Source organism: Coloeus monedula, assembly GCF_965178545.1.
Source record: "Coloeus monedula genome assembly, chromosome: 2".
NCBI lineage: Eukaryota > Metazoa > Chordata > Aves > Passeriformes > Corvidae > Coloeus > Coloeus monedula.
Genome location: NC_138782.1, coordinates 59,461,183 through 59,476,087, shown reverse-complemented (window position 1 = coordinate 59,476,087; position 14,905 = coordinate 59,461,183). Strand labels below are relative to the sequence as shown.

General features: G+C 36.0%; 1 protein-coding gene across 2 annotated transcripts in view; it reads left to right on the top strand.

Annotated features, from left to right (window-relative positions):
• Positions 1 to 14,905, top strand: part of SCAF8 (SR-related CTD associated factor 8) — an 89,983-nt gene that overhangs the window by 12,912 nt on the left and 62,166 nt on the right. For both annotated transcript variants that reach the window (XM_082299974.1, XM_082299975.1), the window contains exons 2-4: positions 8,096 to 8,179; positions 9,677 to 9,721; positions 13,286 to 13,447. In XM_082299974.1, the coding sequence (XP_082156100.1) occupies positions 8,096 to 8,179; positions 9,677 to 9,721; positions 13,286 to 13,447 (291 nt within the window). The remainder of the gene's footprint in view (positions 1 to 8,095; positions 8,180 to 9,676; positions 9,722 to 13,285; positions 13,448 to 14,905) is intronic.

The window sequence follows — 14,905 nt, the reverse complement described above, 5'->3', positions numbered from 1 at the left end:
TGTGGTAGTCCAGGTTGGTAAAGAGTATGACAAAGGCAGCCCTGGCTTTATGGGCACTGAAATTATATCATATGTTAATTAATAAAATATTGCAACTGAAATGGAAATGCCTGTTTAAAGATCAGCAGTAGTCATAATAGCAGTTAAGAGTCCTGGAAACTAGTAGGAAAGAAACAGAAACTCACTATACTGCCTGTATCATTTTATCTTACTCCACTTGCTGTCTGGTTTGTACCTCATAAGACCATGTTGGCAGAACTGTATCTACAGAAGACAAAAGAGTCAAAGAAATGGAACAGGTCTGTATAAGAAATTGTTAAATATCAATACTCTTTTCAGGCTAGAACAGAGATGACTTGAAGATGAGGGTATAGGGATCTGTTGTACTGGAGATACAGAAGGGGCAAATCATTGTTTTCCAGTGCAGAAGCTAAGTAAATCCAGTGTCACTAATGAGCACAGGTTCAAATCAATAAAAGGGAGTGTCTTTGCACAGGTTTTGATTAAACTATGCACTTTTGCTAAAAGATGTTGCACATGCTGAAGGTTTGCAAGTATGGAAAAATAAATAGATTTGAATTCCCTATATGGAGGGAATTCAGAGATTTTTATGAAAATATCAGTTGATGCTGTCTCAGGAATCACTGAATTGTACTTTGCAGGTGGCTAAAATAATATGCCACTAAAATCGCTAAAAGAACAACTGCATGTTAGCTTTCATTAACATCCTCTGTTGAAGGCTGTTTCTGTTAGGTTTTTTTCTGAACTGGTGGCATCATCTGAAAGCAATGAATTTTCTACCATGCCTTAGCACAAAGAAAAGGAAGAGGAGTAAGGAGACAACAACCAAACAATTCAAACTTAGAGCAACATTTATTTTTACAATTCAGACAGTAACAAAACAGGCTTAGAAATAATCTTAGAATCCACCTTTAACACTACAACTTTGATCATCTTTAAGACTTCCAATGCTGTCTGTGTAATGAGCTGTTATGTGCCTTACATGGACACTTGGCTGTCATCTGATTCCTTGCAAGAACATGACCCTGGGAATTACTTTCATTGAGACAGATTAGGATTTGTAGTAAGTATATCTTTGTGGACTCATTTTGTCCCTGAAGTGCCATTCAGATTCAGGTCTTCCCTGTAAGGTTTTCCTGTGATTTATATTCAGCATTTAAATAAGCATGCATACTTCTATCAAAGGTTTACTGATTGTCCCCTACCTAATTATCAAAATGCCAGTGTGTGTAGGACATGGTTGGATAGAATCATCACACAGAAAACCAGTGAAACAACTTCCCCCCACACAAATTCACTCTTAATTTAATCTGGTGTTTTCTTTAGCTATAAATGGGTTGAGAAGATTAATGTTCATTTTTACTTTGTAGTTTCCTGAATTGTTGGCAATGTATTTGGAGCTGAGCATATTCAGTCATCTAGAATGCTTGAGGCAGTATAGAGTCTTGTGCACAGCTTTCTAGAATAAACTGATAGATCATTAAATGTTCGCTGGCATTGAAATCAAATGTATGCTACTATTAAGTGTGCTGACTTGGAAAAAACACTGGCGTTTTTTACAGTAACTTGAAAGTATTCTCTTTACTTTGGCTATGCTTTTTCTCTCAGAGGAAAATAAACTTATTCCCAAAAGGTCGTATGGGAATCATGCATTAATGCTCTTTCTAACTTAATAATTTAACACTTGTTTTTTCAAAACCTGAGCTAAGACTTTAAGAATGGTTTACCTTACCAGTACAGTCAGACTCCTTGTGACTTGTCACTGATTGTGTAACACATAACAGGGGCCTCATCCTCCGTTGTCCCCCCCTTCCCATTCTGTAGAATTTTAGTCTTTGTTCCTTCCTTATCTTTGTGTGATAATGCCATCTACATTTAGAAGGGGAATGTCCACCTTTAATTGTCTGAGTAATGTGCCATAGTTCAAGAATGGACAGTACAAAAAAAAGCTTAGTATAAATTTTTAATGGATATTTGCAGTTTTGATGTTTTGGGGTCTTTTTAAATCAGGGTTTAACCTTTCAGTTTATTCCAAGTCACTCCATCTTAACTGAAGCAGCATTCTCCCAGATGTTGTGTTTGTGTTGTGGTGACTGCTTAGGAGAGTCTGTGTCAGAGTGTCTCTTGGGTGAATACATAGATCACTGGAGCACTGCTCTTTTCTGGGCAAGTATCAGGAGACTGTTTCTTCTCCCTAGACAGTAGGATAGATTGGAGATAAATTTTGGGTTGATTGAGATAAGCATATTCTTTTTCTGGTCAAAATCAGTTACTAAACGAATAGGAAAAATACATTGATCCATCAACTTTTAAGGTGGTTTTTAAATTAGGTTTTGTTATGTACGTACATCACCAGCAGGTGATAGATGTGTAGTGTTTGGAGAGAAATTCTTAATGTACATTTTAAAGAGACTCCACAAACTGTGGTGCTTTCCACAGCAATGCCTCAGATTTCAACAGCAAATGTCTGTACTTACTGGGTTTTCACATAAGAAATGGTGCAAATACTTTCACTTTGCAAATCTTTACAACAGGGAACTTAGGAAGATAACTAGAAAAAACAGGTTTAGTCGGTGGTCAAATATCTTTCAGTAATAATCAAACATCTAAATATACTGATCAGTTTTTGTCTTTTTGAGCAAATGCTTCATGTGAGTTGATTTTTATTCAGAAAAGAAGCAAGTAGCTAGTAAATGACAGATTTTCTTCATAATTCACAGAATCATATGGTAGCTCAGCTCTAAACCATGTTTATTTGAAGTTTCCATAAAGGTTTCTGTCTGCTCCCTTTCTTTGTTCTTCCAGCTTGTAAATGTGAACTAGCCTGTTTCAAAACCTCTGAAACTTCTCCTGGTTTCATCTGACACTTGAAGATTACAGTGTTTCACTTTCAACCCTCTGAAATGAACTGTATTACTACTGCAAAAAAAATGCAGCTGCCTGATGTGATAAGGCTCAAGCTTCATTTGAATAAGATCTTTTATATGGAGAGCTACATTTTATACTAACATACAGATAGCTGACTGTAATTTATACAGTTATTTAAAAGAGTGGGTGTGTTTCATTATGGTATCAGGGCACAGACTTAGCAAATTCATGGTAACAGTTCAGGGGTGAGTCAGTTCCCTCTAAGGCATGCCAGAGCTGGCCTTCCAGGCTAAGGACAACCACAGTGGGCAATCTGGAACCACATCCACCAGCCTGACTCTTGCTTGTTCCCTGCTCATCTCATGTTGTTTGCTCCTCGGGTCCCGTACTTCCCAACTGATCCTCACTACTGAGGTTGTATTGACATATGCCTCCCCTTAGTAATCCTGTTCACCTGCTGAAGAACCTTTGTTCTTTGCTTAAAAGCTTCTCCACAGTTTTAGTTATCTCTAATGATTTCATGCCAGCCTTGGAGATATAGAGTCGAGAGTGCCCTGTAGGTTAGTATCATCACCTAAATAATGTGAGTCTGAACATCCATTTACTACATTTACTACAGAGATTTTTCTGGTTTTCTCTTGAGTTGATATCTTCAATGCAATCTCTCACCTATCACCAGATCTCTTTGCTGGATGGCAATAGCCAGCTTCAAAGCCAGTGTCCACTGTGTGTGTACTTGTGCTGAATTTGTCTGCCTGATTATTACTTGGTAGTGTCGCTGATGTTCCTCTTCAGCTTTTGACAGTTTGACTTTGTCCTAACCAGAATATAGGTGACAGTGGAGGCACAAGTGGGCTCTCTTGGGACTTCCTTTACCATGCACCAAATGACTGTTCATTCAAATTATTTGCTGGCTGTATTTAAGGAGTAATCGGTTGGGGTTTTTGTTATGCAAGGGCTGGCTTAGGACAGCTTGGTTTCTGTGGAGCCTTTTGTGAGAGATCTTTGGTAAATGTGTTTTGGTAGTCCAGGTGGTCTCACTGTGCTTATAGAGTCTTTCAGAGAAGAACAATATTCTGAGATGTGTCTTTTCCTTAGAACAGCTGCATGGAATTTTCTGTGTGTCAACTAATACTTCTATTTCGAGTAATTTGTGCTATTTTTTTTGGTACAAACATTTAACCAAACATTTAACCTGTTTCCTAGTTCTTCCCTTGAACCCTTGTCAGAAATTCATGTTGCTTTTCCTGTCTTTCAGAGCTGTAAGATTGAGACTGTTTTAAATGAGAGTTCATGAATCACAGCTGCTACCAAGTTTTTCATTCTTCAATTCTGTTCTAATACTTCATTATTTTCACATTGTGGAAATTTACCTTCTTGTAAACACACAATAGGAGGATTCTGGTGTGGAATCAATTTTTCCTTAGTATGTAGAGCTAAAAAAAAAAGGGGGGGAGGAGGGGGAGACGTTCTTTTGCTGTAGGGCTTTATCTCCTATGTGTCCTTCTCTAAGTGCTGGTTGTCCTGGAGAAACACTTTAGTAGATTTGCTATTCCTTCTCTCTTCTGAAAAGTGCTGATTTTCATGATTTCTCTTGTTTGTTTCTCAAACTTGATTGCACTGTCTTTTGCATGTACATTACTAGCCAGATTTTATGGTCACTCCCACGCCTCCCCATCCCCTTTGAATATTATTACTGATCTTCTGAAGTGTATAATTTTATTTCCGAGAGTTTCCTTGACTTTACTATTTAGCTGTGTTGCCTTTTTTGTCTTCTGGTTTATTTAAAGGCTTATTTTATGTGAGGGCAAGCAGTTACCTTCTGCAAATGAGCGTGAGCATCTTACAAAACTAAGAGCAGGATTTAATGAGAGCAAACTGGTTTAATTAATCATCTGTACAAAAGGGCATACAGGAAAAATTGACCTAGGATATAAGCACAAATTTAAAAAATAATACATGTATGTCTAACTCCTTATTCTTCAAATTCCGAGTGTCCTAAACCATCTATGCTGGATCAAAACTAGAAGCTTTCATTACTAGGGAGGCAGCCAAGTCTTGCTTCTCTGGTCAGCCTAGCGGTAGAGAAAATGGGTTTGATGGAAGGACTGTTTGGTGGATAAAGAGCTGGCTGGATGTCAGCATCCAAAGAGTTGTAGTTAATGGCTACAGTGTCCAAATGGAGACCAGTGTGAAGTGATGTCCCTCAGGGGTCCACACTGGGATAGATACTATGTAATATGTTCTTTGATGACTTAAAACAGTGGGATTGGATGCAACCTCAGCATTGAGGTGCATTTGATACATGTGAGGGAAGGGATGGCATCCAGAAGGAGCCTGATGGGCTTGAGGAAAGAGCCCATGCAAACTCTGTATTGAACAAGGCTGACTGCATGGTCCTTCTGCACCTGGGTCAAGGCAATCACCAGTTTTTCCAAGTGAATAAACTTTCAAAATGAAATGTTTTACAGTAAATGAAAAGCTTCTTGAAGACAATTAAAGAAAAATAATTTAGAAGAGTGTTTTCTTTTCTTGGCTTCTTTCAGGTACTAAATTTGGCATCTGTGGGGTTTTTTTAAATAGCTGTTAAAATCTGTAACAGGTGTATCCATTATCCAAAAAGCCTTTCTCTGCAGAAGTACTGAGTTTTACTCTTTTTATTGGTTCCTTACCACCACCACCTTTCCCCCTTGGATGTTCAGTCCTTAATGCTAAATTTGCCTCTTTGCTACCTGGAATAAAGTAACGGGATGTTGGCAACAGCCCATGCTATCCTTTTGGCTTTTGGCATATTCCTGATAAGTGGTGTTAAGATACCTGACTGCACACAGCTGATGTCTCAGTGTCAGTGGTGTGCCAGCTCTTGCTTGTTTCCCAATCCTGTGTAGTGGCCTCCTTGATACTTTGAACTGCCCCATTAAAGCCTGGATTATTTCAAAGCTGATGGCCTGGTCAGCTGTGGTCCCTGTGACTGTCTACCTGAGTCAGTGGTTCTGCCTCCTTACAGCTGTGTGTGTTGTAGGTGAAGGAGCTCCTGTGCCAGTCTCATCTGGGCTTGCTTTTAGATTGTCAAGGTGGCTTCTTGAATCTAGGCTGACGTCACACACATACCTGTAATTGTTTTTGCTTTTACTAATTAGCGTTTTGGGCTTGAGGATGCTGACCAGGAATGCCCAAACTGACTCTGCTAAGAAACAGTATATAAACAAAAAGTTTCTGGTGCTGTAGTGTTCCCAGAAGTAGTTTAGCTGTAGTTGCACAACATCCAGCCAAACAGTAGCCAGGATGAGTGATTATGTTTTGGTAATTACCCGTGAGTAACTGGAAGCTGAACAGTGAGCTATAAAACAGAGAAGAAACTGGTTTGAGACTCTTGGGGTTTTGCCTCTTTTCTCCCTTTCCCCCATGGTGGTAAAGAGCATTCATATATCTACATTTTAGAAATGTATTGGTTTTTGTTGTATGAGCAGCACATAAATAATTCAGAATATTTTGCAACAACTATTAGCATTAGTGAGAAGTAGTAACAGTTGTTTTAAGAGTGGATGTCTAGCTGTTAACTGGTTGTAATTTTACAGTTTTAATGGAAATCCTTTCAAGCTGAGAAGACAGACACTTATTGGACAAACCAATTTTTTTCACTTTGTGTTTTGACAGCTATAGGAAGTTTTGGTTAAAACCAGTTTTGACAGGAAAGTATAAAAAAAAGAGCGCCTCATGTTTGGAAGGAGAACAAATCCTTGTCTCTTGGAAACTCAAATATGAAGAAAGAATATCTACTCGTTATCATCAGTGATAAATTGTTATAAGCAACTTGGGGAACATGACCTATATTTAAGATTGTCTAATCCTTTCTACTATGTGATCCTGTTTACTCTTACAGTTCGCTTTATTAAATATAAGCAATTCTGAACTATGCTTTCTGAGCTAGCAGTTTGCCACAAATATAGCAAATATTAGGAAGTTAAAGATATTGTAAATATCTGTATGGGTATTAATTTGGTTCAATATATTGCATCAGGCTATGTGGGAGAGGAGAGGGGGTTTTGGCTTTGTTTTTGTTTCAGTTAGTGTTTTATGGAAGAACTCCAATTCTTCCTGTTCTAGGAAGGAAATAAAATTTTGTTTATGGATGGTCCTTATCAGAACTCCATTTTTGAACTAACATGCTTCTAAACATGTTGTAAACAAAAATAAAATGTAAGTCAAGAATGTCCTTGAATCTGGCTTGGCATTTTGTGTCTGGTCTTTTTATGTCTGAAAGTAGCAAATACCAGCCAGTCCCTTCTCTTATAACACTTAGAGCTGAAGGAGAAAGGAGCAACATTTTGTTCAAAATCATATATTGTGGATAATTGGAGATTTTCACAGCGAGTAAATAGCCTTGGGAACAAGTTGTTTCTAATTACCACCCATCAGTCATGGCTATGAATTAAGTTACTGTAAAGTTTCCCTGTGTAGCAAATTTCTGATGAATACTTGTCATGCTGGATTGCTTCTGCTGGGAGATGTATGTACCAGCCAAACGAAGGGAGTTAATACTGCATCCAGGGAGAACATTGGTGCAAAACTTCACTACCTGTGTGCTGTGGTTGGTTTGCTGGTTAGATATTAGTGAAGTTAAGAAGCTGTGTTTGAAATTGAGAACACAGCTGGATTTTTGCTTAAGTATTTCTAATACTTCTGATATATTACCAAGCTGTTTTAAGTGGCAAAATTGCTACATGCTTGTGCTCACATTTTGTTGTTGTTTGTTTGTTTAGTGGAAAATGAAAAGACTTGATTCAGCAGGCATATGATGATGAATATACTAAGTTAAGATTTTGTTATGTTTCCATAAAGGTGTTCAAGTATATTAATGTCTTTGCTCTGGGAAACTTAGTAAGAGCTACCGTACTTGTATGTTGTATGTATTTATTTTGTAACTTCACCTGAAGTGCCTCCAGTATTTAGTGTTAGTAAAGCTAGGTGTTTATATAGGGACCATTGCAAAGAAAAAACTGCTCTCTTTTAAGCATTTTGGATATTACATTATATGTTATTTAGGTTTTTAAAATTTTTCTCTTAAATGGGAATGCCTTTTCTTGCTTAATACATAAAATCCAGTGAAAATTAAAAATGGTATTTTCTTGTGGAAAAATAATGTGTTCTGTTTACAACTGCAGATTATATTTCTGATTACTTTTTTTTCTTTTTTTTTTGGCAGTTGTACTCGCTAAATGATTATAAGCCACCCATTTCTAAAGCTAAAATGACACAGATCACCAAGGCAGCAATCAAGGCTATAAAGGTAAGAAATCAGTTAACTTATTTTGACCTCTTTTACATTTCTCATATATATCAAAATAATTTTGTGGAATAGTCTAAAGAATTTGCTTCAGAACTTTCCACCCCTCTTGTTGTGTTTACAATTTCCAAGTTATAATCAAATGTGATAGGGGATTTTCAGGAATGCAGCAGAAGGCTTAATTTGTTGTGTGACTTTCATTTGCTGGTTGTCATATGTGAGAAAGAATTATACCAATTTGACTCTTCTATCAGATCTGAAAGACAGGGTTTTTTCCTCAGTTTAAAAAGGAGACACTGACATGCCTGTTAACAGATGAATAAATAGAAAACTACAATTCACCCGTCCTTCTGCCCTCTCTCCCTTCCTCCCTCCCCAAAATTTATGCATGCCTTCAGATCAATACAACTGTTCATTTTTCTAAATTCCTCACATAGCTTTTCATGGATATTGTTCATAGATTTCAGTTTTCATGTTGCTTAGATACAAATTGTTTTTAAGTTCTAGTCTTAGTGCACTTATTAAAGATTATTCCTGCCACAAAGTAAAACTAATTGCCAAACAACAATGGCACAGCAGAAAAAGTCACTGAAAAAGGGTGAGGGAAAGAAGTATGCCACTAGTGTTAAGCATTAAAACAAATGGAAACTCAGTGAGAGCAGGAGAGGTAGAAAAGAGGACAGACCAAACTTATGCTCTTCCTCTCTACATTCCTTTGCTGACAATGCAGATATATTTTCATATGCCTATATTGTTGTTTTGTGTAAGTGGGAAAGAGCAATTTGATGACTCAAGAGTGAAATTCAGTGGCTTTCTTAAGTATGTCTGTGTAAGTTAAAGCCTGTGTGTTGCTGTATAATGAAAACGCTAAAAACTTGTATTGAACTTAAACAAGTAATAAATCATAATATATGGTTCTGTTAATTAAGCAGTTTAATGATACCAAAATGTTTTATCTTGTACTCAGCTTGGAAATCCTACTTCCATTCCTATCATTTCAATAACAACATTTAATTGTGTAGAGTGGTTATCTCAGTTACTGTCATGATTTAGAGCTATTGTGATTATGTGTGAGATTTAAAAAACAATTCCACAAAAGACAGGCCAACTTTAAAGAAAAAGTATTCAGTAGATGTTATTAATTAATGAAAGGCAGAGAAGTTACATGTTTAGTAAAATTAGGTGAATATCTTCAGTCGTGCACAGTGAAATAACCATGTGTTTTGGTGGAACAATTATATTACTCCCCTAGTTCTCAATAAGTAAGTATGCTACTCAAAACATCCAGTGTAAAAAACCTTCAAGAAAAAGAAGAAACACTGATATTATATGTTGTTAAGTGTTTTAAGGAAGATTGCATGTTTAGCTGTAGATATTGGATTGCTGTTTAATGATCCAAAGTTTCTGCTTCTGGTTTTGCTATCAATGTATCAACATACTTGAACAAGTATACGCATCTTCAGATTTTCTCCTCTATTGAAATACTATTTTATTTTTCAGTTCTACAAGCATGTTGTACAGAGTGTTGAGAAATTCATTCAAAAGGTAAGTCAGTCAAGTGGGGGGTTAGGTACACATACAGATTAATATTTTTAGCACATATTAGTTTATTTCCATTTTTAGTCACATTCAATTTCTTCTAGTAATCAGCAGCAGATCATAACCCATGCAGAATGACAAATACTTTGTTCTCATTTTGTTCTTTGGTCTGGGTCACTGTTGATACTGTTTTAAGACTGCTTCTGTATGTATTTATTTAATGTTAAAAGAGACTGTCAGTGAACAGCTACCAGCAAAACAATTGACAGTTTGGCTAGTGACAGTTGCTTTTGCTTTTATGCCAGGTTTTCCCATTGATTTTAAAGCTGAAGGGAAGATGACCTTCAGCCTCATTTTTTTTGTAGCAGGAGATGCAGTATTTCAGTTGATGGTTCTAGCAAGTAAATTAAAACAAAAAGTATTTCTTTGTCTAGGCTAGAATTACTTTTTGGGAAGATGGTAATATTAATTTAAAGATTCTGAATAGCAAAGAAATTTATAGCACTTTCCTTTCTTGCAACAGTTAATTATTCTTGGGTAAAACTACATTTTGCTTCCAGCTGGAAATGCATGGATTCTAATTTGTGAGTCTTCCCTGCTTATCTGTGTTGTACCTGATTGTTCAGTTGGTTATTTTGGTACTGAATTTCTGCTCTCTTTGTAAATAGTAGTAAATTATTATTAAATTGCATTTTAGTTTTGAAAAACTAGCCAGAAAAGTTAGGCTGTTAATGTTGCAATGTTGGATGCAATTTTCTTTCTGTTATCCTTTTTACAAAGCAGTCTGGATTACTGTGTTAGTAAGCTGTCTTGCTCATTGGCTTTTATTCCTTGGTGCTCAGTGTACTCTGCAGTGCCTTTTGCCAGTGGCTAGACAGTGTAAACAGCTTTCAGCTTCAGCCTGGTGTCTCAGAAGTATTTTTGAATGAATTATTTAGGTACTCATACATCAGACCTATGTGAAAAAAAGAGTCATGTATGTTTCAAGCAGTAGTAAAAACTAGTAGTATACTTCATGAACACTGCTAGTTTGTCATCAAGTAGTTGTCTTTTGTGGCCTTGACTCTAACTTCTTCCATCTCTGAGAAAGGGATCACTATCCTCTGGTCCCTGCTCAATGCTACAGGTGAACACAGGAGTAGGAGAGCAGGTATACATCCTATCCATCTCTGACAAGTAGCACTTTGCAGTTTCACATCCTGAAATTAGTTCAGAACTGTCTGAGTTCCAAACTGCGTTTTAGTTGCAGTGGCTGTGATTGGCAGTTCAGTATTCATAGGCACAAGAGAAGTTTTATCCTCTGCATGGAGGAATGGCAGTTTGTCAGGAATGGGACTGGTTGTTCATGACTCTTCCACAAGCTACCAAAACTATCGAGTTATCTTTTCCACGTACGCCCTTCAGTGTCCAGTACTGCTCGATGAGGAAATTCTGCACTGTTCATTGCTGGTTAGAGAAGGCAGATGTATATTCTTAGTGATATCCTTCTTAATGATCACTCTGGATTAGATGATTCCCTTTGGTGGTCTTGATGAGGGTTTTTAAATTATTTAATGAACAATTTAGTGAAATGTACAACTTATTAATAATTTTAAATAATAACTTCTTGCTTTAGTAGAATGAGAGATAAGCAGATGATAGCTAGGTATTCGATATTAAAGGACTTAAATTGTATGTTTGGAGAACAATTGGGTATTTTTCTGAAAGCAGTCACTTCAAGTTAAAGCTCAAGATGACTGAATCTTTCATTAAAATCTGCTGTAGACCTGACCAGAGTGATGTCAAGGCCATCTCAATTAGTTTGCTCTTCATCCTTTACAGCTCCAGTATTTTCTTTGCTAATTTCATGAGGTTACTGAAACTTCAGATGAAATAATTGCCCATGGCATTCTTCATTTTGTGACACTTAACTCATTGGTCTATTGTTACTTTGGTTGACTGTTTTATTCTCTGGCAGAAGATCACTTTAGGGGGTCAAATGATCACGTTTCATATATGTGAGGTGATTCCATTGGAGAGCCAGACTTAATTTCTTTGAGTAATCAAATTACCTTATTGATTACTCACTCAGAAAATAAGTAAATATTTGTGTGTAAAAGCTGTCCCGTCTAAGATTAGGCATATGCAGGTTCAAAGCCCCAGTGTTAATTTTTATTTAATTTTTAATCGTATTTTATTGCCTTTTTCATATAATCTATATTATTACACTAATTATCATATTTTGCTTTCTTTATGTGCCATGTTTTAAAATACTTCACCTAATATATTTCCTGAGTTTTCTTTTTGAATATCTGTGAGCTTTATTAATTTGAATATTGTGAAAAGTTGTATAGCTGTCTGTTCCGTATGAAGAATACTCCTTTTTAATAATTTAAATTAAATTTCAGAAGCTACAATACATTGAAGTGATTTTTCTGAAGACAGCATATTATATCCAATTTAAGCTTAATGATGCACATGTATTCCACACACATTCTTAAAAATAAAGAATGCCATACCTAATTACACTGAACCGTGTTTAGAAACTAAAGAAGTGCTTTCTCAAGGTTGCAAGTGTTAGCAAATCAACACTTTTCAAAACAGAACATTTGTATCCAGGGCATAGTAAAATTAATATTCTGAAGTGTTTGGCACTTTATTAAAGATTATTAACTTAGTGTGTTGCATAATTTGTTTATAGAGAGGAAAAGGGTGTCATTTTCCATGTTTTCCACAGTACCGTGTGTGATAACTGTGTACACCCAAGACTTATTAAGTGAATCCATAACATAATGTATTCTGATGGTGACTTCATTCTATTTTTGGACCACTATTCGTTCTGTCTTAAAACTGGTTGCAGTAATATGGTGTAACTACTTTGCAATTAGAAGACAAAGATTTTAGCATTAGTTGTTAAAAAAGTAAAATTACATAACTAGTTAGTATTTTAGTTAGCAGACATGCCTTATAAATATCATGCTGTTTGCAAATTATGCAAGTTTTCCAGAGTTCTAAAATAAATATCATTGGTATATTCTCAACCAAACAGATGTCCCCATAAATATGTTTTTCTTCTGCAGGGCAGGATATACAACACCCTAATTACAACAATATAAAATAAAATAAACAAATTTTAACTTTAATGTTTACTTTAATGCTAAAGAAGGACAAAAATATCTTGAATTACATTTACAGCTAGTCCAAATGTACTATTAAGTACATTAAGTGTACTATTACTATTTATGCAGTACTCTGAAAATAGAGTGTGCATTTTAAAAGGATATGTAGTTTGTGTGTTAATTTTTTTAATGGGTAGATTTTAAATAGTTAATTTTTTGGCAGTAAGAAATTGATTTTACACCATTTACATGCCTGTAGAATGCATGCAGGTGTGATAATTTAAGCATTAGATGTTTAAATGTTAGATGTTTTTGAGAAGGTTTCATTTTCCAGGACAATTTATTAAATAAGAGAACATTTCAGTGTAGTTGGACCCATTTAAAAATTAGAGAGGATTGTTCGTATTTACTCTGCTGTTAATATTTTGGTTATTTTTCACATATGCTCATTTAAAATTACCATTCTTTATAGTGCAAACCAGAGTACAAGGTGCCTGGTCTGTATGTCATTGACTCCATTGTGAGACAGTCCCGGCATCAGTTTGGACAAGAAAAGGATGTATTTGCACCAAGGTTCAGCAATAACATCATCAGCACGTTCCAGAACTTGTACCGTTGTCCTGGGGATGACAAGGTAAACCACTTACAGATCTTTCTACTTAAACCAATCTTTAGCATATCATCTATAAAGAGTAAAGATTTTGATCTCTTTCTACTTGCTGGAGGGGACCTACTTATAAATTTGCCCTGTATATATATTTCTTAATGTTGCTTGTCTTAGTGTAGGGATTGGAAAGATACATTCCATAGATTAGAGTTTTGAGAAAGTGATCTTTCGTATGATTTTATGATCATCCAGCAGCTAAATAAGATTTAACTTGAATAGTTTGACTCAATAGTTCAGCTGTTCCCTTGGATGGCAGTAGTTGAGATAGCTACCAAATCCTGTTTCTAAAAGATTGGCTGGAAATAGCAGAGTGCAGGCAGTTTAACTTCCTTCATATTTGTCCCTGGTTGTAAAATTGGTAGTGTTTCTTCTTATTGAATAACTATGAAAAGGTGGGGAATGCTAAGGGCTTTGTCTTCACAGAAATTTGTGTGATAGAGTCATTAAGTAAAGTAGTAAGTGAGACAGGATGCTACAGGAAGAGAATAATTATATTTTGAATAGTTACATGCCTTCCTGCAGCGGTTTTTTTCAACCAGAGACCTGAAAACCCAAGGCATCCATGGAAGGTGATTAAGGCAAGTTCAGTCATTGTGTTATCCTAGGATTCCTGCCTTTTTAGAGTAGTTAGGACCTCTGCAGGAAAATGTGTCAGGAGCTGCATTTTTTGGTTGGATAAACTCGGCTAAGGATGTCTGTCTTCTCTCTGCAACTGAGTTCTGAGGTGTTGCTGAACAGGTTATTTAAGTTAAATGACATTTTTCCAGTCTGGTTTTAGGTTAACTGTGTGATTAACTTGTGCTGCTTCAATTCCACAGTTTTTTACTGGTTTTTTTAATAAATAGGCACAACTTTTTAACTTATATTTTTATTCATTTAGTTGTATTCCTTTAGCAGTATTAGTGTGTTTTGTAAACTCATTTAGCTTGCTACTTTGGGAAGTATACTAATACAGAAATAGCTTGATGTATTGAAGAAGGAGAGATTGGAACAAGGATGGATGCAAGTACTCAGTTTGGGTCTGGTTTTAAAAAATATATAGTAAATTTATTGTAGGCTAAGAAATAGCACTACTTGTCCTGTGATATTTCAATGCATGGCAATTAATTGATTGCATTAGAGGTGTTTGATGTGAAGAGAGATAGTAAAACATAGTCTATTGAGGGTCTCCACAAAAGACCTGTCAGGTTCACTTCTAGGATATTTTTCACCTCAGCGTAAAATGTATTTTTCAGTCGGAAGTCTTGCTGCTGTGCTGCACATGGGTTCAATATAATATGAAGGTCTTTGTGCTGTGAAAGTAATTATCCTATACGTTGCCCGGCAAAAAACTGTGCTGTCAGAGACCAAGATATGTACATGGTTGGTAACATTTTGGTGTTTAATCTGATTGAAAGACATAATGGAAAAACACAGCAGTTATCT